At 35.7% G+C, this 26,070-nt stretch overlaps 1 protein-coding gene across 9 annotated transcripts in view; it reads left to right on the top strand.

Moving 5' to 3' along the window:
- Nucleotides 1–26,070, top strand: part of ETV1 (ETS variant transcription factor 1) — a 245,643-nt gene that overhangs the window by 151,187 nt on the left and 68,386 nt on the right. For 6 of the 9 annotated variants that reach the window (XM_032305975.1, XM_032305974.1, XM_032305977.1 and 3 more), the window contains 4 exons: nucleotides 21–152; nucleotides 983–1,070; nucleotides 2,456–2,503; nucleotides 11,641–11,694. In XM_032305975.1, the coding sequence (XP_032161866.1) occupies nucleotides 108–152; nucleotides 983–1,070; nucleotides 2,456–2,503; nucleotides 11,641–11,694 (235 nt within the window). In that variant the 5' untranslated portion in view covers nucleotides 21–107. Of the gene's footprint in view, nucleotides 1–20; nucleotides 153–275; nucleotides 352–382; nucleotides 497–982; nucleotides 1,071–2,455; nucleotides 2,504–2,584; nucleotides 3,024–11,640; nucleotides 11,695–26,070 lie in introns of those variants that run through there. The other 3 variants (XM_032305979.1, XM_032305971.1, XM_032305980.1) reach the window with 3 other exon arrangements.

The raw sequence follows: 26,070 nt of genomic DNA on the forward strand, positions 1-26,070 counted from the left end.
GCCATCTTGTTCCCCTCTAGGTTGATAGAAGTCCAGATCCCGAGGAAATCTCCAGCTAAATGCTCAAAATATAAAACACTCAGCTGAGATTTGCGAAGAGAAGCAGAATGGATGGATTTTATGACCAGCAAGTGCCTTACATGGTCACCAATGTGAGTGATCAGTTCGAAAGTTGCTGTTTATAAACTTGACTCCAAGGGGGGGAGGGGGGAGGAGGGAGAGAATGAGAAGGGAGGGGGTAAGGGGGCTGGGATTGCAGATACTTTATCTGCTTTGTTGCCACTGTAGGGCGACTCTGCTTCTAGAAGCCCAATCTTCAAAATGAGCTTACCTTTCAGTGATTTGGATAAGGCATAGTTCTGTTTTTAAGACCCCCCCCCCCTTTTTTTTTCTGATTAAAGTGCCCAAGATGAGTCGAAGAGGAGACGGAGGGCAGCAGCAGCTGCTGCACTCAAAGTTTTTGGCTGGGTTTGTCTGCCACATTGAAAAGAATGAAGTTGAGACAAATGCTGACACTTTTTGTTTACATGGGGTGTTTTTGTTTCTTTTTTAATCGTCTCATTTTTTTCCTCAGGCTTTTTTTTTTTTTTAATTTCACCACTCTATTTTTATTTTTTGTTTTGGGGGTGGTATGAGAGAGAATAAAATTCACGGTATTTTAGTCTAGCTTTGATCCAGCTAAAAACGACTTTAAGTGTGATTGCTTAATGTTGTTTTGATGCTGAGATGCCATGAATATATGACTGATAAGTAGTAATGTGTTAGCTTGGCGCTGGGAAGCAACTCTCCCTGGTTGCTGAATTCTCAGCCTAAGCTTTCACCGTCAAGTGAACGCTGAAAATGAGTATTAGAATTGATACTATGGACTTTTATTCTTTAATTTAGGGAAAGGATCCCGCAGACTTATATATGCATGTGTCTTTTGTGTGTGTGACATCTGAGGTTTACATTTTTTAAAAGGATTTTATCTTTCCCTTTGTAGAATCAGCGTGGGAGAAATTGTAACGAGAAACCAACAAATGTCAGGAAAAGAAAATTCATTAACAGAGATCTGGCTCATGATTCCGAAGGTGAGGTTTGATCTTTACCTATCCTCTCCATCCTCATCAAGGAGAGGAGCACTTCAGTCTTAGCTTAAAAATAAGAATCTTTCAAATCACTGCCTTTAACTGAGACTTTTACTTGGAGCAATTAACATAATGTGACAGTTTGCACTGGAGGATATTTTATGGCCCTGTCACAAACTAATGAAGGAAATAAAAACTTAACAGTGACATCCTTCTTTTAATCATTCTTTTGTGTTTAAGTACTCTTGTCCATATGGCACATAACTAATCCCATACACCAAGGTAACAATCTAAAAATATCCAACACCGTGGGGCAAAGTAAGCAGCTAGGTATACTACTTAATTTCTTCTTTCCACTTTATTAGAAGGTAAAAGCTGTATATCATTGTTTGATAGCCCATTCCCCTTACACTAAAACCATTTACTGTTAGCAAACTTTTCAGGGATGATTTTGATGACTACATGGTAAGGTCATAATATTTTGTTTATGGGCCTTCAAGTGTTCACTGAATCATAATTAAGGCCTAATTTATAATTAGTATACCTGTTTGGGAGATTAGGTTACAGATTTTTTTTTTTTCTATGCACTGTTGGTTAGGAGGTCAATTTATTATAAAGTATTACAACTATATGGGAGCATTCATAATGAACTTAATTACTTAGATTTAATGATCAAAGTTCAGTTTGGCATTTTGATTAGGCATGTTGAATTCTGAAACCTAACTCAAATTTTCATACATATTGGATACCCTCTCCCTCCCATTATGACAGAATACACAGTTTGGGGCTTGATAATAAACAGGTGCTAGGGAATTATCTCACTTTGACTTTTGTAAATCTATTAATGTAGAAATTTTCCTCTAAGATCTTGTATTTAAAAGTTGTCCCTTTTAGTTTGGAGGCTTTGAAACTCAAAGCATACAGTGCTTTAAGAATTATACCATGTACTGTTCCCATCTTTTATATAAGGTTCAGAAGATAAAAAGAAAGTGATTGTCAGTCTTTCTACTCTTTCCTCTGCAAGAGTTGACTCTATTTAAGAAGGTTTTACACGATAGGCACACCTTCACCTGAGCCTTTTTGAATCCTAGTATATGTATATTTGATGTCCCTAATCTTATTTATTAAGTTATTTGTTAAAAGGGGGGGAAATATTGCCTTCATTATTTAATTCACTAAAAGAATTTCATAGAGAAGTATTGCTTAATAGCCATTAAAATGGCAGGATTACTGAGGTATTTAAGTCATGAATCCTATTTTCTTTTTATATTGACTCCTTTCCCCAAATTAAATTGATACTTAATACCAATTTCATGACACGTGTTTCCATTTAATGGAGCCTAAAGGTTTTTCAAATCTTTTGTTTATGTCTCTGACTTGTTTTTTAGAACTCTTTCAAGATCTAAGTCAATTACAGGAAACATGGCTTGCAGAAGGTAAGGCAAAAAAATTGCTTTAAAAGGAGGGGAAAAGCAACTCTAGAAGGGGAAAAAAAAAGTCCTGAACTTGCTGTCTTAATGTTCAGCCCAATTAATTGAGCTCTAAAAGAGCCACCTCATGTGTCATGCATACATTAGAGTCTCTGATGAGTTTGTCTTTGGGGAATCTGGGGCTGCACTACCCAGTGTCATCACAAATTACCAGGAGAAATTGCTTCCAGCTCACAATCACATCTGCTTTTGGCAAGAACTAATGCACCAAGACTTCAAGTTCTAAGCCTCTGTTCAGATTTTAATTGCAATTGATCAGGTTTATATTATTGTACCTCGAGAGACCTCCTAGAGCCAGAACCCGGCTTGCTGTTTCTTTTAGAGCAGCGCATATCATTATTTGGTGTTCTGGTGGAGGACTTTTCTGATGGCAGAAATTAGTTTCTCTGGGTTCATCAGGACGGGATGCTTCAAGATTTAAGTGCAAGTGTCTTCTTCCCACCTTGTTCACAACACAGAACGTTAGGTGTGTATCCAGTACTTAGGAAATCTATGGCTTTAAAAAAATCTTTGGGGGATTTGAGGATTTAAAGAAATGTTTTCTATTTGTTACTGTTATGTGATATTTGCTGAAACTGATTTTTGCTTTTGTGTCACTTTTATTAGGATTTATTTACTACAGCAAGGCGAAATGTAAAGGCATTACTCTTATTTTTAATTACTTTTTAGTAAAATTTTGTGTTGTAATCTATTGTTATCTTTTATTGGGTAAAACTTTATTTTATAGGAACAATGAGATACTGCTTCAATACAGCTTAATACAACTTGAGAAATGGCTAATGTTGAGGGACTTTTGTTGGTGTCCATACTTGGAGAGTTTTTCTTTTTGGATTTGTCATAAATGTGAAATATTAATTTTGTCCTATGATGTGTTTTATGGGAAACACAAAGAGAAAATTCCATCTATTTAAGCTTTGAGTATAATTTGTATTTCTCTCTGTATGTTATCTGGCAAACATGCAATTTTTGGAACAGATTTTTAAGGTTGTTAAAAGAAGAGAGTCTCTTTAAATGGAACCCAAGTGTGGCTGTTGCTACTTGGAGCCAGACTGCAATGTTTTATCGGTGGTCTTGCTTGCAGTTCATCAAGTTGCTGTTAGCATGTAAAATAAGTTTCTTTGTTTTGCTGATATTCTAGTTCTCCAAAAAGCTTTTGCAGTCTGTATAGATCTTTTAAGTTAAATAGCTCTTCTAGTAGCCCTTTGAAAGGGTGGTTTCATTTGCATGTTCTTAAAAGGTAAGTATTAATGACAGTTTTAGTTATATTTAAAGGTCATTTTGCTTGTCTCTGTAAATGAAACTTACTGCAATAGATTACTTACTCTTGCAACATAAACCATACAGTCAAACCTAACTTTTTCAAGAAAAATTTGCACAGAGGTCGTTGTGTTAACTTTGATCAGGTAGTTTTGCCAAGTTGGAGGTTGTGAGGACATTACATTTATGAGGAAACGTGTTCGCTTATCTAAAATAATTTGAAGTATCTATTTTAATTGTTCTCAAAGGTTTGTTGGTTCTTAGATGTTTAAGTCTCATTGATTCCAAGTCAGTGCACTTGCTGGCAGATTTTGCATGTGCATAGCAACTCTGTTTCTGGGATTTTAAAATGCGGATTCTGTGACAGACTCTTACCATTCTGTAATCAGTTTTAGTACAGTCTTTGACTTGTTTTATTTATTTGTCGCTCGGTAAGTGATTTGAATAACTTATCCAAGTTAATCTTTTAAAACTCTGCACTGAATATATTCTTACCCATGATTATTAGTATACCTGTAAATCAGATTTGAAGACTTAACTTTATATAAAATAAACCTAAAAAATGACTGATGTATTTGGAGGAACATGGACCTTTACTTAGAAAATAATTCATAAGCTTAAATAAGTTAAGGAATTAATCCTCGGAGTGTTTTATTGAATACCCAGGTGGGCGACTGTTTACAAACTATGGATAAAACTGCATTTTACACTAATATAAACAGTTTTCCGATTAGTTTACATTAATTTATCCTATCATGATATAAGCAAAATATTATTAATAGGACTTTTAAAATCTAAGAATGGGCAGTTTTGTTTTTTTTTTTACTATTTGTTAATAGTTTGCATTTTTTATTTTTAGCAATTCTGTATCATTATATTATTTGTTTTAGCATTTTAACTTATCTCATATCTTGAACTAAGAAGAGATCTTAAAATTATAGTGGGTTATAAGGACAACTAGAGTTGTCCTTCTGGACATGCAGAAATTAAAACATTGCCAAATTGGCAGATGAGGGACTGTTTATATATTTCTTTTCGTAATGCTTGGTAGCCAAAAAAGTGACCATGGAATTTTAAGGCGTCTTGACCCCTTTAAAAAAGATCACTGGCAATTAACCAAGTTTCTCTCATGAGTTAGAATCCCACTGGGAAGTTAAAGAGGTCTAAAAATCTTATTAGACGTGAGAGTCAGGTTGTGTCCTATGAAAATCATGTTTTTAAAAAGTGTTCAAATCTATGAATACTTGGGAAATGATATATCCCAAGATGTTTGTTTTTTCTTGGAAGAATTTTTATAAATTAGATTCAAAGCACAACACATGGATTAGTCATACGTAAATTATTATGGATTATGAAATGGGTTTTACATCTAAAGACAAATTGGGGTAGATAAGGCAGGACTATTTGAGGGTGAGGGTTGGAGCCAGTATTTTCAATTTGCTAAAGTCCTGTAATTTGGGGGGATGCATGGAAGTATATTTTTTAATTTCTAAATGGAGATAAAAAATATGGTTGTAAAGGATATAACTTTGTATTAGTATCACTTTTTAAGTACTAACACTGCAATTTAAATGTTTTTAACATATCTATCACACTTAAATACATTCACACCTCATCCTGAAGAAAATTGAAAAGATAATGTTTTCAGTGACCACAGTAGCACTTAAAAAGTGTCTATTTTAAGTTTTGCCATAGCTCCTTTATATTATAATTTTACTATGTACAATTCTTTATTGATTCTTTGTCTTTGGAGTTAGATTGCTACTGATGGAAAGGCAATTTCAGTTATTTGATCCCATGAAATAATGAGTTCATACATCAATCCTATCAGCATCACTGTAATGTCTTATTCTTAACAACCTGTTTTAAGTGTTGCTTTAGTAGACGGTGTCCTAGAAATTCATAGCCAAAATGGACCCTTTTGTGTGTGAGGGAGAGAAACAGAAGGATATAAAACTGAGTTTAAAAGTATTGCATTCTTCTCAAATTGCTTATGAGAGCTTACCTGCTAACACAGCTTGAAGAGAAATAATAAATTTCATATGTATGTAATATAAATGCATAGCAAATTTTGAACATTGTTTTTGGTGTGGATCTAGGTGTTCTTGAGGTTCCCTTTCATCAGTGATATTAAGGGAAAGAGACAACAGTGATTCGCTGTCACAGGGTAGGATGTTTTTCAGTGATGTTATATAGTAAGTCAAGTTTCCTGCTGCCCCCATACTTGAATCAGAGTTTTATCTCCAAGAACAATCTTTCTACACCAAAGGTTATTACTTCATGCAGATAAGGCTCTTTTTTTCTATTGTTTTGTGTGACCTTCAAATAATAGGTTGGCTTAACAGTAGAGATGTCATTGTATCCTCTCTGTTTACTTCAGTAGCTGATACTAAATTTATTCTTGTGAAGTTCCCTTCAATGATGTGTGCTGTTCGGTCTCGCTATCCATGTCCTCCACAATACACAGTAGTCCTAATGTGCTCATTTTTATTTTTCAAACAATTATACTGTTACTCGTTAAAATGGAACATAAATTGGATATGTGCTCATTAATTATTTTTGATGTGATAACGGTAAGAGCTAAAGACTTTAAAAACTACATTATTTTATGTGGTTTACATGAGAAAGGAAATGAGAATTAAGCATTAAATTACAGAAGTCCATACTTTTTCTTAGTATTGAGCAAGAATCATTTAGCATGTAGGGGGGAGGGGCGCTACTATTCCTCTTTCTGTTGTACCAGGAAATACTCTAAAATATGAAAAGAAGACTTCTTATTTGGACTTGATTAAAAGATAGCAGGTAGAGTAAATGTATATTTTTAAACATTTATTGGAATTATATAAATGTCTTTTCATCGAGGATCTACTTGCAAAATTAAAAAAAAAAAAGTTTGTTAAATATAGAACTTGGATGTGATATAGCTTAGATATACTTTTTCCAGAGGGCCCTAATAAGTATTAATGAATACTGCTTTTCTGGTTCAGTTACAAGAAATGGTCATTTCTTGAATCTCATAGTATATCTTTATTTCCTTTCACGTGTATACAAAAGCTTGAAATTAAAATAATAATAATAATAAAGTCAGACCTCCATAGTATTAGGAAATAGAAACAACAGCTCTTAGGCTATACTTGGTTCCAAGTCGCTATAGGTCAGTGTAGAGTTAGGAATGGAAGCTGATCCGAGACTGAAGACAACTGAAACTTACTGTTTTCTTTCTTTTAGAGCATCAAGGATTAAAGATGTTTCTGTCATGGGGAAATAGCCCCCCCTTTTTTCATATCTTTAAATACGTTTATACTACTGTATTAATTAATGCTTATACACTGGTACAATTATTTTTAATTTTAAAAGCGGATGTGGTATAAAACCAGGCTTAGTGGCTTCATGATTATTTTGTTCCATGGCCTGAAGCTTCAGTTCAGGATTAAATAGAATACCACCAAGCAAAGGTTGATTTTCCTGTTGTTTTACTTTTATTTAAAATAAAATTCAAGTTTATTCATAGAAACTCGTTGCTAATTCTTTGATTCAAAGTGAAATGCTACAAAGTTCAGCAATAATCTGTTATAATCTCAGGATAAAGAAAATCTGAATAATAGGCAAAGAAAAAATAAGACATTTCTTTAATGATTTTTTTCCTCCCCACCTCCCTCCACTCTTAGTCCCTTCCTTTCCTCCTCCTTTCCTTTTTTCCTTCCTTTTTGGTTTTATAATGTATGTTTTTGTGAAAAGTTTCTCTATAATATCTATGGTTATATATCTGTATATAGAGAGATAGGTAGATAGGGCTGTCTAACTATATGTAGTATTAATTTTGTAAACTTGTCATTTATTTAAATGTATATGTTAAGGGATCTGAGCTGTATTTCAGACTGAGCAATAAAATTGGTGTGTTTATTGCAAGTTCAAGTTGACTTGCTTTAGTTCTCTGGAAGGGTGTGACATGAAAAGATTGCGGTTGGGCCACATGGCTCATGCTGGACTGTGTTTTTGTGAATGGAGGCAGAACTCCAGTTCTGCCTGCTTGTCTGGAGGAATTGCTGAGGAGATCAGCTGTCTCATTCACAGGCAGAAAGAATGACTCATACATCTTCCGCCTTGTTTGGCTCCAGGTCATTGTTACAGTGGATAGAACTGGTTTTAATTAAATATTAACCCCTTTTATACTTGACATTTGTTCCATTTGTAATTTCTCCACTTTTTTCCTGGCTTTAAAAGAGAACTCCACAGTCCCCTAGTTTGTAAGGAACGGGAACTTTTTACTTGCCTGCAGCCAACCTTGGACACACTTAAAACTCTCACCCTCTCTTAAGTAATTAGTGTTTCATATGAAAGTTTTAGCATAAAATAAAGGAACTCTATTTAAAAATCGCCCCCACCCCCAGAAATGTTCGTTAAGAAAGTGTGCTGAAACTGAAAATGAGGGTTAGAGATTCTGTGGCATCCAGATCATGATTAGTATTTTCATGAGCTTGTTTCTTGTAATATGGATTGCTATGCACTAAAAGAGAGAAAAAAAAAAAAAACCAACAAAACGAAACATAACACAACAACTCTGGATCATAATCTAGGTAAAGCAAAGAGCTGAGAGGGCAGATACTACCCTTTCAAAGCCCGAGTCCCGAGACTTGATGGCAACTTGTCTATTTCTGTGCAGTGAACTGATAGGGCCGGTCCAGCTCTTACCAATAAAATCCACATGCTTAATCTTCCTGAAAGCCTTTTATTGGTCTTTGGTCTGTACTTTCCCCCCTTGTCCTTTCTTACTCTTCCCCTTCCTCTTTAATTACATAGTCTGGGGAAGCATTTTCATTCCCCAAAGGTGATTATTCCAAGCCTAGTTTATAATAGATAGCAGTGAAAATAGTGCTTTTTAAAGGTTGGCCTCTATGGTTAATTTTCCACTTTGGAGTTGGTATGGCTTGCCACAAATTTTCAGGCGGCTGTAGTTTGCTACTTCACAGAATTCCTGTGAACTGAGGAGAAAAGGAAACGTATGATATGAGTGTGGCAATACTTTGTCATATTTTCCCTGCCCAGATCCAACTTGTGTTTTTTGTTAACTGCTTTCCTTTTACTCGAACTTGAAATTAGAAGTGTACTTAAGCCTTTGTCTATTTAAGTAGCATGCTGCTTCATTGGGTCTATTCCGTTTTTTCAGATTAGCTTCTGTGAAAATGTGAGTCATATGTTTTTTGTTAAAATGCTGTAATATGTTCAGGCATAAGTGTGAAGTATTTATTCAGTATGTTAAGGAGTTAGAACAGAAATAGCAATTCTTACAGCAATTCTTATTCTTTTTACAAATTGTTATGGACCTCTTTTCTTTATGTTTGTGAGGTATAACTTCCAGCTTCTTCTAAAATTTGGCTCCCCCTATGCTTATCCCAACACATACCACATATCCATCAGTGATTTTTATGTCTTTCTTGCAGTGAAACATATCACAGAGTTGCAATTTTGTCTTAAGATAGTAAGGAAAAAATAATGTCTGGCCTTTAGGACGCTCATACCAGCACATTTAGTTACAAATATATTTTTGTTACTCAGCAGCTATTTTTAACTATTCCTGTAAAGGGGTATTACATTTTTATTAGATTCTTGTAAATGTTGGCTTTTTAAAAGTGTAGTAATTGCTGTGGTTGATAATTTTGCATCTCAATAGTTATGTCTGTTTAGCTGTTAATTTAGAAGGAAAACCAAAACATGTGGGTATGATGGAAAAAATGTGTAGGATTTAGTTCTGTCTACCTGCTGTTATTTATTAAATAGATATTGAAAACATTTTTGTATTTTTTTGCTGTGAAGACTTATTTTAAAGGATGTTTCTCCACTTAGATGAATCTGTGGTAAAAATGAGCTTGCTGTACTGTCAAAAATGTTTATAGTTAAGAGAATACTAATGTACACATTTACCTGTTATTTTTATCCCTTTCTGATATAATTCAGGAGAATTGAAGATTTTAACCTTGCATTGTAATGACTGAAGTAGTTTTGTGTGTATGAACTGAAAGAAATGGGTGGGAGGTGAAGGTTCGGAAAAAATAAGTAACATTTAGGATTTAATTTAATTGTAACAGGAAACCCATATTACCACTATTAAACTGATGAATAAAATACAGTTCAAATAGGTTAAAATAGTGTACACACTTTACACCGATAGGATGTCATAAAACCATGACTTGAAGTTTCCATGGCTTTCGTTATCCACGGTAGCAGACAGAAGTAGAATATGAAGAGGGAAAAAAATCTCTTCTTCCATTATGTGCTGATCATTTATAACTTGGAAGAAAGTCCTAATTTTTTTGGTGACAGAGGATGGAATTTGTCTTTAATAAGCTGATGTGTTGGTGTACAGAGAATGTTAGGAAATAATTTAATGTCAGACTGTATGTATTTTAATAATTGGCGAGATTATCATTGGTTCTGCTCTTCATAACATGACATTAGTTTTATTCAGCCAAGTATTTCTACTTTTATTTTATTATTATTTTTTTGAATTTCTGCTTTTAAAAATGTGATTAAACAAGCTGGTACTAAAGAATAATCTTATCTATGTTGTATTTCGTTTTTATATACATTTTTAAATGTAGAATTTCTTTTTAAAGAGAATTTTTTTAACTCATTCACCTACCAACCTGTAACTTTTTCCACAGAGAACGATTATGTTCATAAACATTCCCCATTCACAGCAGGCTCTTTTTAAAAAATTAATTGACATCTATTTTAATATGACTTGACTGGATGAAACATTTCAGTATTAGATATTACGAGTAAAGTAATACTAGTATCTAGTAATACTAGTAATACTAGTAATCAGATCATAGCCAAAGTTAAATAGGATAACTCTTCTATTTTTACCAAATTAAAAGGAACTAACTTCTATTTTAGGTCATTTGTGTGTGTGTGAGTGTGTATACTTGTGTGTGCATGTGAAAGCTTGTTTTCGTAATATCTTGTCAATTTGGAATAGGTTATTTTGATGTCTGAATCAACTGTGACAAAAATATTTTAGAAGTGGAAAAGTGTACTTGTGTTTTGATTACTGCCGAATGCATTAAGTCCTTGCTCTCCAGTAGTTTTTTCTTTACTAAAAATAGGGAAGTTATTTGACACAAAGATTGACGAAATAGTGATATTCTTTTCATGAGTGTTGTGTAGTTGCCAGGAAAATATTTTGCGTGAAACGATGGAATTTATTATTTATAATTTTATTGTTATGACATAATCACTAAAATATATTTTATTCTTCTGTATGACCAAAATCAGTGGATATGCTTTCACTAAAAAACTTTGTAGCATATCTCAGCCAAATTTAGGTCAAACATTTTTAGTTATGGTCGTCTCATTTTCAATTGACTGAACATACTAGAGTCAGGCATTTCTGTCAAAGCAGAGGGATGTGTGTAACTGCACATCCTTTGAAAGAATGCTGTAGTTAGTATAGTGGCTGCTGCAGCACGAGCCCTGGGTGAATTGAAATACTTCTTACTCCATTCTTGCAAAGAAGCCCCGCAGCTAACAGAAACCCAGTAGCTTCTAATATTTTGTATGTTTCTTTTATTTCCATCTGGCAGGTGATGTTCAGAAGGACCACGACTGCCACAATTACATTTCTGACACTTGTGTTTTCTAGCTGACATCAGTGGTTGCTTCTCTTTCCCCTCTCAAGTATTGCCCTCAATCCCATTTTAAATAGGAGCTCATTGGCAAATAATCATAGGTTTGATCTGAGCCGAAAAAGATCTTGCTTGACATTCCTTATGCCTTAGCACTTTCTCTCTTAATTTTTTTTTAATTTTTTTTTTTTTTCCCTTCAGCTCAGGTACCTGACAATGATGAGCAGTTTGTGCCAGACTATCAGGCTGAAAGTTGTAAGTATAGTATGACTCATCTCTTGATTTTTTTCTGTCTTTCTTGTTTTCTTTTTTCATTCTTTCTCTTTGGTTGGTTTCTACCTCCAGTGTCCGTTCTCGCATTATGTTGGTACCTTGTTAGCATATAGTCATGAGGTGATTCTGTCAGGTTGGGACACCAGCAGAATCCCTGTATGATCTGAGTGGAGCTCCAAATAGTAGCCAAGGAAAACTGTCTTTGATTAAAAGGTGGTCTGATTCTCCGTATTTGGTTAATACCTTTGGAGGAGAAATAGGGTATGATCCAATGAATGTGCAAGTGTTTACCTCCAGCTTTTCGCTGTTTGTGAGAAAAAGTCTGAATGCTGATGCGAGGAAGTCAGTAGTTAAGATCCATGTGAGGCTCTGTATTGAATGCTTATAAAAATTTGTTGGCTTGTATTTTACATTCATGAACTTTCACCTACATTGATGTGATTTTTTAGCTTCATTTTCTGCCTCCTGGTTATAGTAACACAAACGGAAGGAGCCCGTGGCTTCTCTTAGGATCCCTTCAGTGTTTCTTTCCCTGAGCCTTGCTCCAGGGCCTGTCAGAGAATGCGTGAGTGGTGATTCATGGGACAGTGGCCTCCCGGTAATCCCTGAGTGACGATTATGCCTGTACAAACATGGCGGCCTCGGGCTTTCCTTCTCCTGTTTATGCTTTGCTGGTCTACCAACTAACTGCAGCTGTTGACCTGACGTGTAAATATGAAAAAAAAAAGGTTATCAATGCCATCTTGAAGAAAGTGACCTAATAACGTTTTTATTCTCTTAGTACCTTTTAGAGCTCTGATTTGATTCCCTTTTCCAGACCATTGACAGTTTCACAGGAGGCAGTATCAGCAGCAACTAGAGATGCTTACTGCCTTACAGCTTATCAAACCCATATTCTCACACTTAATCTCACATGTCTAATATCAATACCTATGCGACTTCGAGGAGCAGATGTCTGTGAGCAATGTTTTCCACTTTTATGTTTGGTATTTTTTATTTCCCAGGCATCAAGGGTTATAAGAAGTTACATCCAGATTCCCTCCTATGTTTTGGTTCAGCTTCATTAAGATATTTTTGTTCCATTGTGGTAAAATATACATGACAGAAAATTTACCATTGTAACCATTTGTTAAGTGTGCGGTTCAGTGGCGCTCACACTGTTGTGTAAACATCGACACTGCCCACCTCCAGAACTTTCTCATCATCTCATTTTGACCTCTGTACTTCCTAAAAAAAACTCCTCACTGTCCCACTGGTATCTGCTGTTCTGTCAGTTTGATTTTTGATCTAAGAAGAGAATTTTGTGTGCTCTTTGATGTCTGCATATAGTTATTATGCAATTTCAAGAACCTGTTCAGCAATGATATAGACCTTAAGTAGAAGAGCACCTGGGTGGCTCAGTGGGTTAAAGCCTCTGCCTTTGACTCAGATCATGATCTCAGGTTCCTGGGATCGAGTCCGGCATCGGGCTCTCGGCTCAGCAGGGAGCCTGCTTCCTCCTCATTCTCTGCCTGCCTCTCTGCCTACTTGTGATCTCTGTCCGTCAAATAAATAAATAAAATCTTAAAAAAAAAAAAAAAAAAAAAAAAAAAAGAAAGACCTTAAGTAGAGACCCTTAGAAATTTCCAGAAAGATGACAGTGAAGGATGATGGCTAGGCAAGGCCTTCCTTTTTTTTTTTTTTTTTTTAAACGCAGAGAGGGAATGGTCACATTTCCAGAATTTCTCTTTCTGTGGGATTTTCTAAAAGCTAAACCTGTCATCTGAGTGGGAGAATTATTCTCATCGAGTCATTTTACATCTGAAGAAATTGGTAATGATTCCAATGGTATACCAAATGCCAGGGTAAAAAATCACTACCAGAAAGAAATTTTTGTTCCTTTCCTTTTTTGACCTCTTTTCAGTTTTTCATATTCTTGACTCTTTTGTCTCCTTGAACTCTCCTCTTGGTCCACAGTGGGATGATTTTTCCCTTTCTCTTTTTTAACTACTTTGATTCTTTCTTCTCCCTCCACTCATCTTCCTTCCCTCCTCTTTTCCTAGGGTTCTGTCCCCAAGCTTTGCTCTTATCTCACATGAGCCATCCCTGCATAATCCCACAGAACTATCTGTCATGGTGGAAATAATGGGTTTCTGACCATTCGGTGTAGTAGCCACTAACCACATTGCTCACTGAGCACAGGAACTGTGGTTGATGGGACCAAAGAGATGAATTTTTGTTTTATTCAATTTCTATGATCTTAAATTTAAAGAGGGGCTATTGGTTGCTGTCGTGGTCAGCACACTTCTGTATAGTGATGTCTCTTATATTGTTATCTCTGCCTGGGTGTCCGCCTGCCCCTATCTGTTGGGCGTCTTCCCCTGATCTACCACGTGGTCCTTGTGCCAAGACAGAAAAGCCTAATACCTCAGGACTCAACCCTTAGCCCTCAGGTAACCATCAGCGTACAATAGTCTTACACATGATGCTCCGTGGACAGTTCCCACTCAGCTAGGCCAATGTGGAATTTATTACTATTTTTTTTTTCCTGATCAGTGTCTCTTTTGCACTTCTCTTGCCTTTCCAAGTTGATGCATTACGTAGGCTAAAAATCCTTTATCTGTACTTCTTCCCAGTTCTTTACCAGAGACCTCCACTTGCTTACCAAGTTGTTAATTCTACCTTTTAAAAATAACTTAATTTTGTGGTCTCTACTTATCTGTGTTTGACTGAGTTCACAGCCATGTCCGCCTTGACTGATCTTGTGAGTAAGCCTCTTGCTTTTGCAGTCTTATGTCCTCCCAACCATTCCCCGGGATGGCATTAATGCACAGCTGTCTGTCCTTGCTAATTTTCTCCTTAAACTTCCTTCAGAACAAAGTCCCTCAGAGCATCACGCTACCATCTGGGCCTTGACTTGGTGTTTCAGTTTTCACTCTTGTGTTCCCAGTGCCCGGTTCCTCCCTGTCCTCTGACCTGGAGCCCTTACCATGTTTCCGTTCTTCAAACGGATGCAGCTGTTTTAGGTCTCTCCACCTAAATGAACCCGTCGTTCATTTTGCTTTGTAAACTTCTCCTTGTGCTTTGTGGCCTTGGTAGAGCTCCTACTGCAGACCTAGCTTAGACTTCACCACATTGAAGTCTTTCTTTTTTTCTTTTTTTAAAAAATTTTATTTATTTATTTATTTATCTATTTATTTATTTATTAAAAAGATTATATTTATTTATTTGACAGAGAGAGATCACAAGTAGGCAGAGAGGCAGGCAGAGAGAGAAGGGGAAGCAGACTCCCGGCTGAGCGGGGCTCGATCCCAGGATCCTGAGATCATGACCTGAGCCGAAGGTAGAGGCTTTAACCCACTGAGCCACCCAGGTGCCCCATTGAAGTCTTTCTTGACCTTTTCTTACCACCCTTACCTGCAGAGTTAGGCTCTAGAGTATCTCGGGCCTTGTGCTTACTGTAACACTTTACATACATGCATTTCTTCAGTAAGACTGTAAATCTCTGGGGGATTAGGAGCACGTCCTGCCGAGCATGTTATAGAAGCATAGTAAGTAAAATTGGGATCCCAGAAATGTGATCAACTTCTTAGGGCTCTTTTACTCCTAAGTGTTTTCAAAGCCCTAATTCTCTTCTTAAGGTGGAAAATATATGATCATGCCTTAACACACTAGATGTAGTCTCATTCTGGAAAAACATGCTAAAACCATGAATATTTAACCAAATGTTTTCAGAATGCTGAGGTTTTTCTTCAGAAGTGAATATTTGCAGTTTAACAAATATGACTCCGGCATTGGTGAATAAAACACCTAATCTTAAAGGAAACCTCCAAACAAAGGTAAAAACAAATCTGAAATAGTCTAGTAAAAAGAAAATGGAGGTGTGGTTTATTTCACGTTACCACTGACATAAAGGACTATTGTTCGAAGATGGTGAACAGCTAGTTTCAGTGTTCATTGAGAACAGCACAAAGGGAGATGATGCAAAAAAGAGAAATAGAGTATATGGATTAAATTCTGAGGATTTCTGGATGGAGGAGGTTATCAAATATTGGAACTGAAAGTGTAGAATGCCTTTTACAAATGTTTGATTCTTCCCTGGGAATGCTTCGTGGAGCAGAGGGATCTCCTCTCCAGGAATAGAGAGAAGCCCAGCCCCCTGTGTGGTCCCGCTACAGATTCTATGGGGCTGGTTTTTCAAACACAAACAAGCAGATTTCCTGACATCTCTCAATCAAATAAAATGCCTCTCATTTTATTGCTTTAGTCCTTCGGTAAATGTGAGTTAGGAGAATGAACTGTCAAAGTCCGTTCCATCCTGGATTATGGATCATACATTTGACTGTCTTAAGGTGAATCTATGCAGAAGAGGAGAGAACGGAGCCTTTAAAATTGTGAGAAATGAGGTTAAACCATAGCACTTGAGGATTCTCTAAAAATCTTCCCAAACATTCTTTATTTTTATTTACACAATATGTCAACTGGAAATCTGGAATCTAAAGACCTGTAGCTTGCTGCTGACCTTTGAGGGGTGCTGACTTTTGAAGCACCTATAGGCATTGGAGGCAGATGAAAACAAACCAAAAACTCCCTACAAGCCCGTCCTAGGAAGTGAGTGGAGGCTAAGAGAAAAAGCTTACTTGGCTCTAATAAATTGTGTATTTCTTAGAAACAAATCTTTTCAGAACTCAGGACACTCTGCCGAAAAAAGCAGAATTACTTTAAGATAGCTTTTGTCCAGAGGAAGTAGAAATTGGTCTTTTCAGAAAAGAGAATTTAAAGAGTATTTAAAACATAAATTAGCCTTATCTTTACAAAGTAGACACAAATTTATATATTAACTGAATTTTTGTAAATTATATGTTTATTAATAATGTTGTATTTTAAATCACATGCTTTAAATGTAGTTATAGCCCTCATCTTTTGAAATCTATTACCTCTCATTTTTTTCATTACGGTAATATGTTATCATTTTTCCAACTCGTTTGTTTCTGTTTGGTAACATGAGTTCTCATTGTTTTCTCTACAGTGATTCACAGGATAGATGATGTTCACTTTACCTTTTACCTCTTTCCAGAACATTGCCAGGGGTATAAACAGGGTTATGCAAAAATTCCCAGCAGGATAGGTCTTTGTAACTCTGTTTCTTTCTCTTGTACTCAAGAAAGAACAGTGGAATGCAGGTCAGTTAGAATAGTGTCATTAAGAGAATAACAATAACCTTGACACTGATATGTTTATATAGCAGAAAGTAAACATTAAAAGTTTGCAAGTTTGTATACTTGAATTGAAATTCATAATACAGTACTAGTGACCCAACTGAAAAGAATCAGGGCAAACCGGTGTGTGGGATCTCAACTGTTAAAGCTCCTGTTACACAGGTGAGTCTTTGTTCAAGTAAATAAAAGTCATAGCTATGTTTCATTTTCTTAGGAATTAAAAAAAAAATACATAGTAATACTCGGGTTCCTTTTACACTTACATTGGGAAGAGGTGGGGGGAACTTTAACAGATAATGATGACAGATTTGCTTTTTAAGACACTGAAGTCAGGGAAGTCTCTCTGCAGACCCTGACTAAATGATTTCTTTTATATTAACCTGTCCTCGTCGTGGATTGGGAAGTTCCATTGGTGCTTTGTGTTTCTTACTTCCCTGCTTTTCTACTAAGCCACCTTCTTGCATTGTGTTTTTTTCTACACACTTAATGAGTACTTGATAAAAGTTGGCTTTTTATTATAAATTTTGAACTCTTTCTTGCTCCTGATTAAATTTTTGAATATGGCTGCCCAGGAAGTCTTTGTCTTTCCTTCTTAGAGCTTTTACCAGAAGGTGAGCATACATTCAAAGAAGAAGTCCATTTCTGGGATTTGAGAACATAAGTTTGTTACTGTGCTTTGTTTTCTTTAAAAAAAAATTAATAATAATAAAAGGGAGCACCTGGGTGGCTCAGTGGGTTAAAGCCTCTGCCTTCAGCTCAGGTTATGATCTCAGGGTCCTGGGATCGAGCCCCGCATTGGGCTCTTTGCTCAGCAGGGAGCCTGCTTCCTCCTCTCTCTCTGCCTGCCTCTCTGCCTACTTGCAATCTCTGTCTGTCAAATAAATGAATAAAATCTTAAAAAATATATATAAAAAAATAAAAAAAAACCATAAAAGGACCCATGTTTAAACATGCCACTGTACAGACCACAACTATCCACTTAAGGATGAATAGCCTCGTGCCTTCCTCATCTTAAATGGTATCACTTGAGATCTAAGCTATAACCAGCTCTTGAAGGTTCTGTTTCTTTTGTGTTTGGTTTTTGTTGTTTCAGTTGTTTTGGGTTTATTTGTTTGTCTTAAGCTTTTTTTTAAAAAATATTTTATCAAAGCGTTATTTTCCTGAGTGGGGGAAAAACACAAATAAGATTGTTCAACCCAGCCCTATTCTCTACAGAAACCTTTTTTTTTTTTTTAATGCCTTTCATTTGTCCCACATGCTAAATAATATCCTTACACTACAACTTCTTGATTTATCAGTTTTAGATTTTTGTCTGGCACCCCATTTAGGAAAATAAGCACTTGAGATGTGTTTTAATTATTTTCCTAAAAGTAATCAGCTATGTAATTCTACACGAGTCCAATAATCTTAATTCACTTTTGAATGTGAACAAGCATCATTTGGGAAGCTTGTTCAAATGCACCTTCATGTTCCTATCCTAGGAGAGTTGGACTTTCAGGTCTAAAATTGGGCCCTCAAATTTCTAATGAGCTGTTAGATGATTCTGATGCAGGCTTTCTATGCAACACAAAGTTAGATATGTTGCTTATCTTGTCATTTAATGATTTGTGGAACACTGACAGCGGTATCAGTCTTTTGCAAGTAAGTTGTAGGATGAACTCTCCTGTTCATACAGGTATACAATTCATTAAGTGATAGTGTTTTTTGAAAATTTTTATGGAAGTAATACACTGTCATTTTGTTATTTAAGTATACTAGGGAATTAAAAAATGAAGTCTATTTACTAGTGATATTGTTAAAATAGTTTAATTTTGGTCATCTTTGCTAGAGTTATTTGTACTATCTAGTTCCAAAAACTATTTTTTACTTATTTGCTCTTCCATGACCTTGAGAAAGTGCTCACCGTTAGATCCCTGTCATACTAGAATCAGTTCTGGCTTAGAAGGAACCCTGTCCTTGCTAGTGAAGGAGAACCAAGCATTGGTGGCCCCACTGTGTTCTAGATGCATCCACTGGGGGATTCTCATCATCTAATGGTCTGTTCTTTCACTGTTAGTGCGTTCTCTCTCATGTATGCTGGGCCCAGTCTAGTGTCCAGTGGCCATCTCTTCAGCAAAGCAGACATTCTGGTTGGTGCTTGATTGTTTCACAAAGAATATATTTTTCCAATGAAAACAGAAACCCAGTGGAAAAAAAGCTACCTTTTACAAGAAATTTTGTGTTGGATAACATCCGGGAAAGCTATCAAGTTCCACAGAAGGAAAAAAAAAATACTAAATCATTCACCTCGGGCATGTCAGTTAACCTTTATTTACTTATCTGTAAAATGACAAGGAAATGAGTAATCTTTCAGGCCCAGAACACATTATGATTCTATGGCACTTCTTCCTTATGCAAGGATAAAACAAAAAAGAAAGATAATACCTGAATATGGTGAATGTTTGTGGAATATGAAAAGGTATATTTTAGAAAAACTGCAATTAATGGGGAAATATGTGTAATTAGAAATTACTGTAAGTGACTAAATGTTTATAGCTAGAAAATTGCATCAGTTTTAGTAAAGTCTGTTCAGGTAGATCCTTTCCAAAATTTTTAGTTTTATCAGCTCATTCTTCCTAAGGTAGATAGTTCAGATTTAATGCCAAAGTGAAAACCAAAAAATAAAGCAATGCCTTTAACCCCCCCCACAAAACTGGAATTTGTCGTTATATTATTGCTAAAAGCTGAAATTGTATATTTCACAAGTTTTTAGCTTTTTCTTTCCTGTTTTATTTATCCTCTTAAATTTTTCCTTTAGTTTAACACATTGTCCTAGAAATTGACTTCAGAAACATGATAAAAGAAAGTATGCCAACAAATCCTTTCCACTTACCCTGCCTATAATTAGTAACAAATTATTTTGAGGCAAGTGATCTGTGCCATCTTTGGTTAACTTTTGCTTAAACTTAAATAAGTGTATCGCTATGCAGTTACTGGAATGATTAGGTTGAAAGCCCAGCAGCATTTGTTGGAAAGTTTAGATAAGGGGTTATACTGGGAAGTTATTTGCAAAACCAAATATTATATTCTTTGTTCCAGTGTTTTTAATATATATACCTATTCTTATGTCTAGTGGTGATTACAAAAGCAAACACAACATTTGATAGTATTTGCAAATAAGGCCAAAGCAATCATGAAAATGACTCTATTTCTGAACCACCATTTCATAGGACATGTAAATTTTATGGAATCAGATATAAAGAAGTAATCCGAGCTTAAGTAGTACATGTAAACCTGTATGTCCTAACTGTGTGTTTAGTGTTTTTATGGTTTTTATTTTTATCATTTTGCCACTTTTCCCCATTTATAACGTTAAACATCTACTTAAGATGCACAGTGCACATTTGCTTCTGTTACTGAATTTTCTCTTAACGAGAGTTTGTTCTATGTCGCAGTAAGTAAAAAATGGTTGGTTTCATGTGGTTGCCTTATTTTTCTTTCTTTCTTTCTTTTTTTTCTTTTTGGTGCCAAAACCCAGGAACGAACCAGCTGTGGTTGCTTTTTAAAAATCTAATGAATTACACCCCAACAAGCATTACTTGGCACTTGACAGTAGCTGAGGGTAATGTTAACTCAAAAACCCAATTACTGACAATATATCAGAAATGGCCAGATTAGAAATCCTGTTTCTACAATGTCTGATTAAATTTCAAGATAGAAAAAGTGCCATTGTGTAATGATTGTATATGCATTCTTAGACTCTTATTTAAATCTCAGGTTTAGCAAAGAAGTTCAGTTTGCTGTAGATGGCACATTGTTAAACCATCCAGAGGCTTGTTTCATAGTTGCTCCTAGTTTTTGACTTTACAGCCCTGTTGGAGGAGATTTTTAGATCCCTAAAAGAGACTTGAATTGTAATTGCTCCTTTATTTGTGTCTTACTATAAAGAAGTCTTATATTTCTGTTTGCAAAATTGGAATGATTGTATTCTTAGAGATGTGGGCCACATTCGTTATTTTGATTTTTATGACTTAAAATATGAATCATAAATCTTAAGAGTGTAAAAGCTTTCATTTTACTTAGAGATTTTACAAATGTCCATAGATGTATATTTTTACTGAGGGTGCTAAGTAGGTTGACAAGACTCTAAAAGTTTATTCATTTAACTAATGTGTTTTGGTCTGTCCTATGCCGTCTTCTGTCTAGGCACTGATAATTACAGTGATGGACAAACGAGAAAAATACATCTGCTCTCAGGGAACTTAGATACTGAACTGCATACAACTGATAAAGTCTTATTCATCCCGTGTCAAGGGATGCGGAATCATATAGGGCTCAGTGTGTGTGTGTAGTCATGGGATACTCAGGTGCTGATCTATTACATTCTGAAGAAAATGTGCTTGGGTTTTTTTTTTTTAATGTTCATTTCTACAAGAAGCACCCTGTTCAAAGGAATGGCCACTGGATTTTCCAGTGGATTACTGTCATTTTCTATGTTTGCACCTCTTTAGGCCATGCTTCGATTTCTGTGATTAGGGACTCAGGAGGTTATCTTATGTCTTGATAAATCATGTTCTCTGGCGGCAATTACATGTGCAAAATGTTGACCTACTCTACTTTTTGAGATCATACTCATTCTTGAAGGTTCTGTTTTTTCATGAATCATTTCATTTATGAATGTCATTTTTTCTCTGCTTGTCTTAGAATTAATGAATTCTCTGCTCATAAAAGCTTTCTGTACATCTCAGTGTTATATTATTCAAGTTTTCTTGTAGAGGATCGCTCATGTCCTATACAACTGTGTATAATTCTTTGTGGATATTCAGTGAATTGAATGAATAGCTTCTCAGATATTTCGAGTCTTATAAAAGTGTTTTAGACCTATTCGCACACAGGTAGCTTAGTTGTCTGAAATAAAATCCAACAATTCTGCTTGTATTTTCCCATGTTGTGTTTTGTTTTGAGGGATAATGGAAAGCCATTTGCATTTATGTAACATTATCAGTGATCAGTCTCTGTTACCAGATTAGGGCTCTCTAATATTATTTGATATTCCTATCTCACAATACATTTCTCAGTAATCTCTATTAAACACAAACACTCTGAAATAACTTAGTATGTTTCCCCATTTTTTATTGAGAAATATAGGGAATAAAATAATCAACTAACTAAAGCCTCAGATGATTGAAATGATAAAAGTTGGATCCCCAGCTCCTACTTGCATGGTCTGGGGACATCATCTCCCTTCCCCGAGGGCCAGAACTGAATCCACTTGTAAAGGTTTCAAAACTGTTAATACTCTCCCCCCTTCCCCCTTAAGTAGGCTCCATGGCCAACATAGAGCCCAACTCCAGGCTCAAACTCATGAGCCTGAGAACAAGATATGAACTGAGGTCAAGACTCAGATGCTTAACTTTCTCAGCCACACTGGCGCCCTGAGAGATGAAAACATTTGACCTCTCCTTTAGCACCAACTGTTACTGCTCTTAAAAAAACAATCCCCTCCCCCGCCAAAAAAAAAAACCCTTCATCACTAACAGAATGTTTTTCATATAGGACATGATTATTATTTGAAAATTATTCTTAGTAAGGCACAATAGATTGAGAGGGACCCAGAGAACCTTCCCACAGGGGTTTGTTCTGAGAAAGGTGTTCTGTGAACTCATTTGAGCTAATAGCTATGGTTGAAGGAAGTTGGGATGACCTGGTACTTGGAACTGTTCCATTTCTCATCTAGGCTCTAGTGCTTGCTTTGCCCTGCCTGGAAGATTTCCTCTTATCCAGAATTTGAGAGAGATTTATGATATATCCTCTATTTGCTTATTGTATATGTGCAGTTTTTGTCTGAAAATATCTGTATGTTTTTCTAAGGGTGGGAGAAGAACCTTGAGGCAGATGATGGAGTAGTAGCAGCAGCAGAAGTATTAGTACTAGTCAGAGTAGTAGGGTTCATGGAATTCCCAAAGTGGTAGTAAATATTCACGAGAATCCCAGAGCTGCAGCTTGAAGAGACATCATAGATTAATGATCTCCGTGCTCTTGTTTTAAAAATGAACTGAAATCCAAGAAAGGTTATTTGGTTCTGATGTTAGAGCAAGAACGATTGTATGCCCTTACTTGTATGTTGGGAAAATAGCAAATAAGAATTATACAAACCTAGATTCTTTAATTTATTGGTGACCTTTTTTTTCCCATCAAATACTCTAGAATACTGGAGTGAGAAATATTTTTCTCAACCATTTTCTTGTTAAAGAAGGCACTTTAAGCTTAGCTACCTCAGTAACACAAATATATTTTAAGAGGGAATGAATTCAATGTAGTATATCTTGATGCCCGTTTTTTGTTTGTCTACTTTATCAATTTTAATGTATTTGTGTCTAATTCACAGTTTACGATCGTTTAGGTCTTTCTCATTGTGATCAAGGTCTGTAAGCAAATCCAAATTCTGGACAAAATTTTAATCAGAAAGAAATATATCCTTTCCCTTTGCCCACTTCCCCCCCCTGAACCTTTTAGTCCTGATATTTAAGGCCCAAACATATGATCTTCATCTGAGATTTTCTGTGAGCCACCAAGTAGCAGCCAAAGTTCTGTCAAATACTATTCGGGTTCTTGGACTTGGTTAAATATGGCTCGTTCCTATCACGATGTATGGATAGTCTTGAAGTGTTAACTACAACATGTTAGCTTTTCCTTTGAAATGGCAGTCATGCTGTGAAGTGAACTTTGACTGCCGGTTTGAGGCTGTTTTTCTCCATCCTCATGGACACAACAGCCTTATTATGTTGATTTGATTTCACTCTGGTTCTTGGCACTGGGGCTAGAATGTCAGGTGACACAGTTGTCTCAGCTCACGGGTCTGCTGGGAAAGCCAAGAAACTGGATGTCATTGCTCTGTGTTTCTGGATGTTTTGCCATCCTGAGCCTCTCCACGTTGTTTTTTTCCTCTAGGATAATCAAACCTTGTACTCCTTTCTGAAAGCTTTCCTTACATTCACTGTTCTATTGCAGATTAAAGGCTGGTGCATTAGAAGGTTATCAGTTAATCAATAAACTTCGGTCATCTCATCTTGTGATAAAGCTGTCTCATTGATCAAAGTGAAAATTTAGGCCCTTGGCTTTTAAATGGCAATTTCTGAAGGTTTGGGCAATGTGCTTATGGAATGTGTAGACCTATCTGTTTATGTGTATTTAGAGGTCATCATATGAATGTAGGCGTGTGTGATACACACATAGGGAGACCTACACATACAAACTTATGTATTTTATTTAAAACATTGCATTCTTACTTTTCTTGAATTTTTTGTCGTTTTATTCATCATCAACCTCCCACCCCCACCCTTTCTCTCTAAATGTACAAAACCTTTTTTTTTTTTTTTTTTCTTTTTTGGTTAGGACTGGTTTAAAGTACCTCCTAAACCATTCATGCAAAATTGCAATAATTGTGTGCATAGTAAAATGCATACAGTTGCTGTGATTATGAAATCAAAAAATACACTCTTATTTTTATATTAATCGTATAGTTAAGCGGTTACCAGTTTTAGAATCTGAAGATCTGGCATATTTATTTGGGTAAAATGCAGCATGTTCTTTTGGTTAAGAACCAGAAAGGTTTTTTTCCTCATAACGAAAAGTAAGTTGAGACAACAAACATCCATAATGCCAGGTATTGTGCTAGATCCTATGGGATGAAAGATAAAGACAAGGGTAGCGATGATCTCAATCTCTCTCCCTCTTTTCTTTCTTTCCTCCTTCTTCCTTCCTTTCTCCCCCTCCTTCCTTCCTTCTTTCTTTCTTTGTTTAACAGTTTAGAATTCATAGATCATTTCCACATCCCTCCTCTTCCTTGCTTTTCACAATGGCCCTGGGATGTAGGTAGAGCAGACAAAGGTCATACAGGTTTAATGCGATAACCAAAGTCTTGTAAGTAGTGGATGGCAGAAACAAGACTCATCTTGTCACATTTGCTCTTGTACATAGAATAGCGCATAGCAAAATGTGGGAACCACTCATCTATTGAAATGCTATGACTCTATAAATGAAAAAATTCATATAAATATTTTTGCCAAGGGCATGTGCACATGTATCAATTTATATGTTTGTATGATATAAATTAAGGAAAAAATAACCCTCCAAAATGTTTATTTATAAATTTCTTCTGATTTATACCATAATGTACAAAATAACACGTATATGGAAAGCAAGGGTGGAGTAGACAGCTCTTAGTTCCCTATTACTCTATGAAAATCTTCATCCTCATGCTTTGAATTGTAGAAGTGTGGTTAAGTTCTCTGTATACATAAGCCTTCAATTTCAGGAATCCTGAAGGTTTGCTTAACAAAATAATAGTGCTCTCAAAAGAGAATTTTTAAATTTTGGTTGGGACATTATTTATCTATAGGCATCATATAATTAGGTCAGAAACCTATGCTACTATTATACTGAACTTAATTGAATATCACATGTAGCATTTGGTCTGACAGCACTTCTTAAACATATCTTCAAGCTCTTACATGGTATTAATACTATGAACACTAATGTCACATAATATGAAGTGATGGGATTCTCTCAGAGGACGGAGTACAAGGTACTACATATGAGCAAAGTCTTGGGCCTTGGACAGTGGAGGTCAAATCTCGCTATTTAATAGTAGAAGCAATTTTACCTCATTGTGCCTCAGTTCCTGCCTGCCTGAGACAAGGATACTAATTTTACTTTCCTCTAGGATAACTTGAATATCAGATGAGTATTACACAGACACAAACACACATGCATTGTGTGTTTATATGAAATATATTAGGTATATGTTTAGACATAAAAGGCAGTGGTATAAGCTTTTATTCTATCTATATATGCACAAATATATATAAAATGCACAAATGATTCATATTATAATTTTTATGATGAAATGCATTCATTTTGATGGATACTTTTCTGTGTTTTGTTTTCTTTGTTTTTGCCATACTCAGAAATGTTATCTGTACCTGCCAACTTCTAGGCTGTTTCTATATACATACTGAAAAATAATTGCAAGAACAACTTGACCTTTTACTGTTGATCACACTGTGCAGTTCTGTACCTATCCATGGTGACACTGTCAGAAGACACTCAGAGTGTTTATTCAAACCTACTGTTGCTTTGACCATAGGGATTTAAAAGCAGGAAGCTGAGCTGAAGACAT

This window comes from Mustela erminea, chromosome 11, assembly GCF_009829155.1.
Source record: "Mustela erminea isolate mMusErm1 chromosome 11, mMusErm1.Pri, whole genome shotgun sequence".
Classification (NCBI taxonomy): domain Eukaryota; kingdom Metazoa; phylum Chordata; class Mammalia; order Carnivora; family Mustelidae; genus Mustela; species Mustela erminea.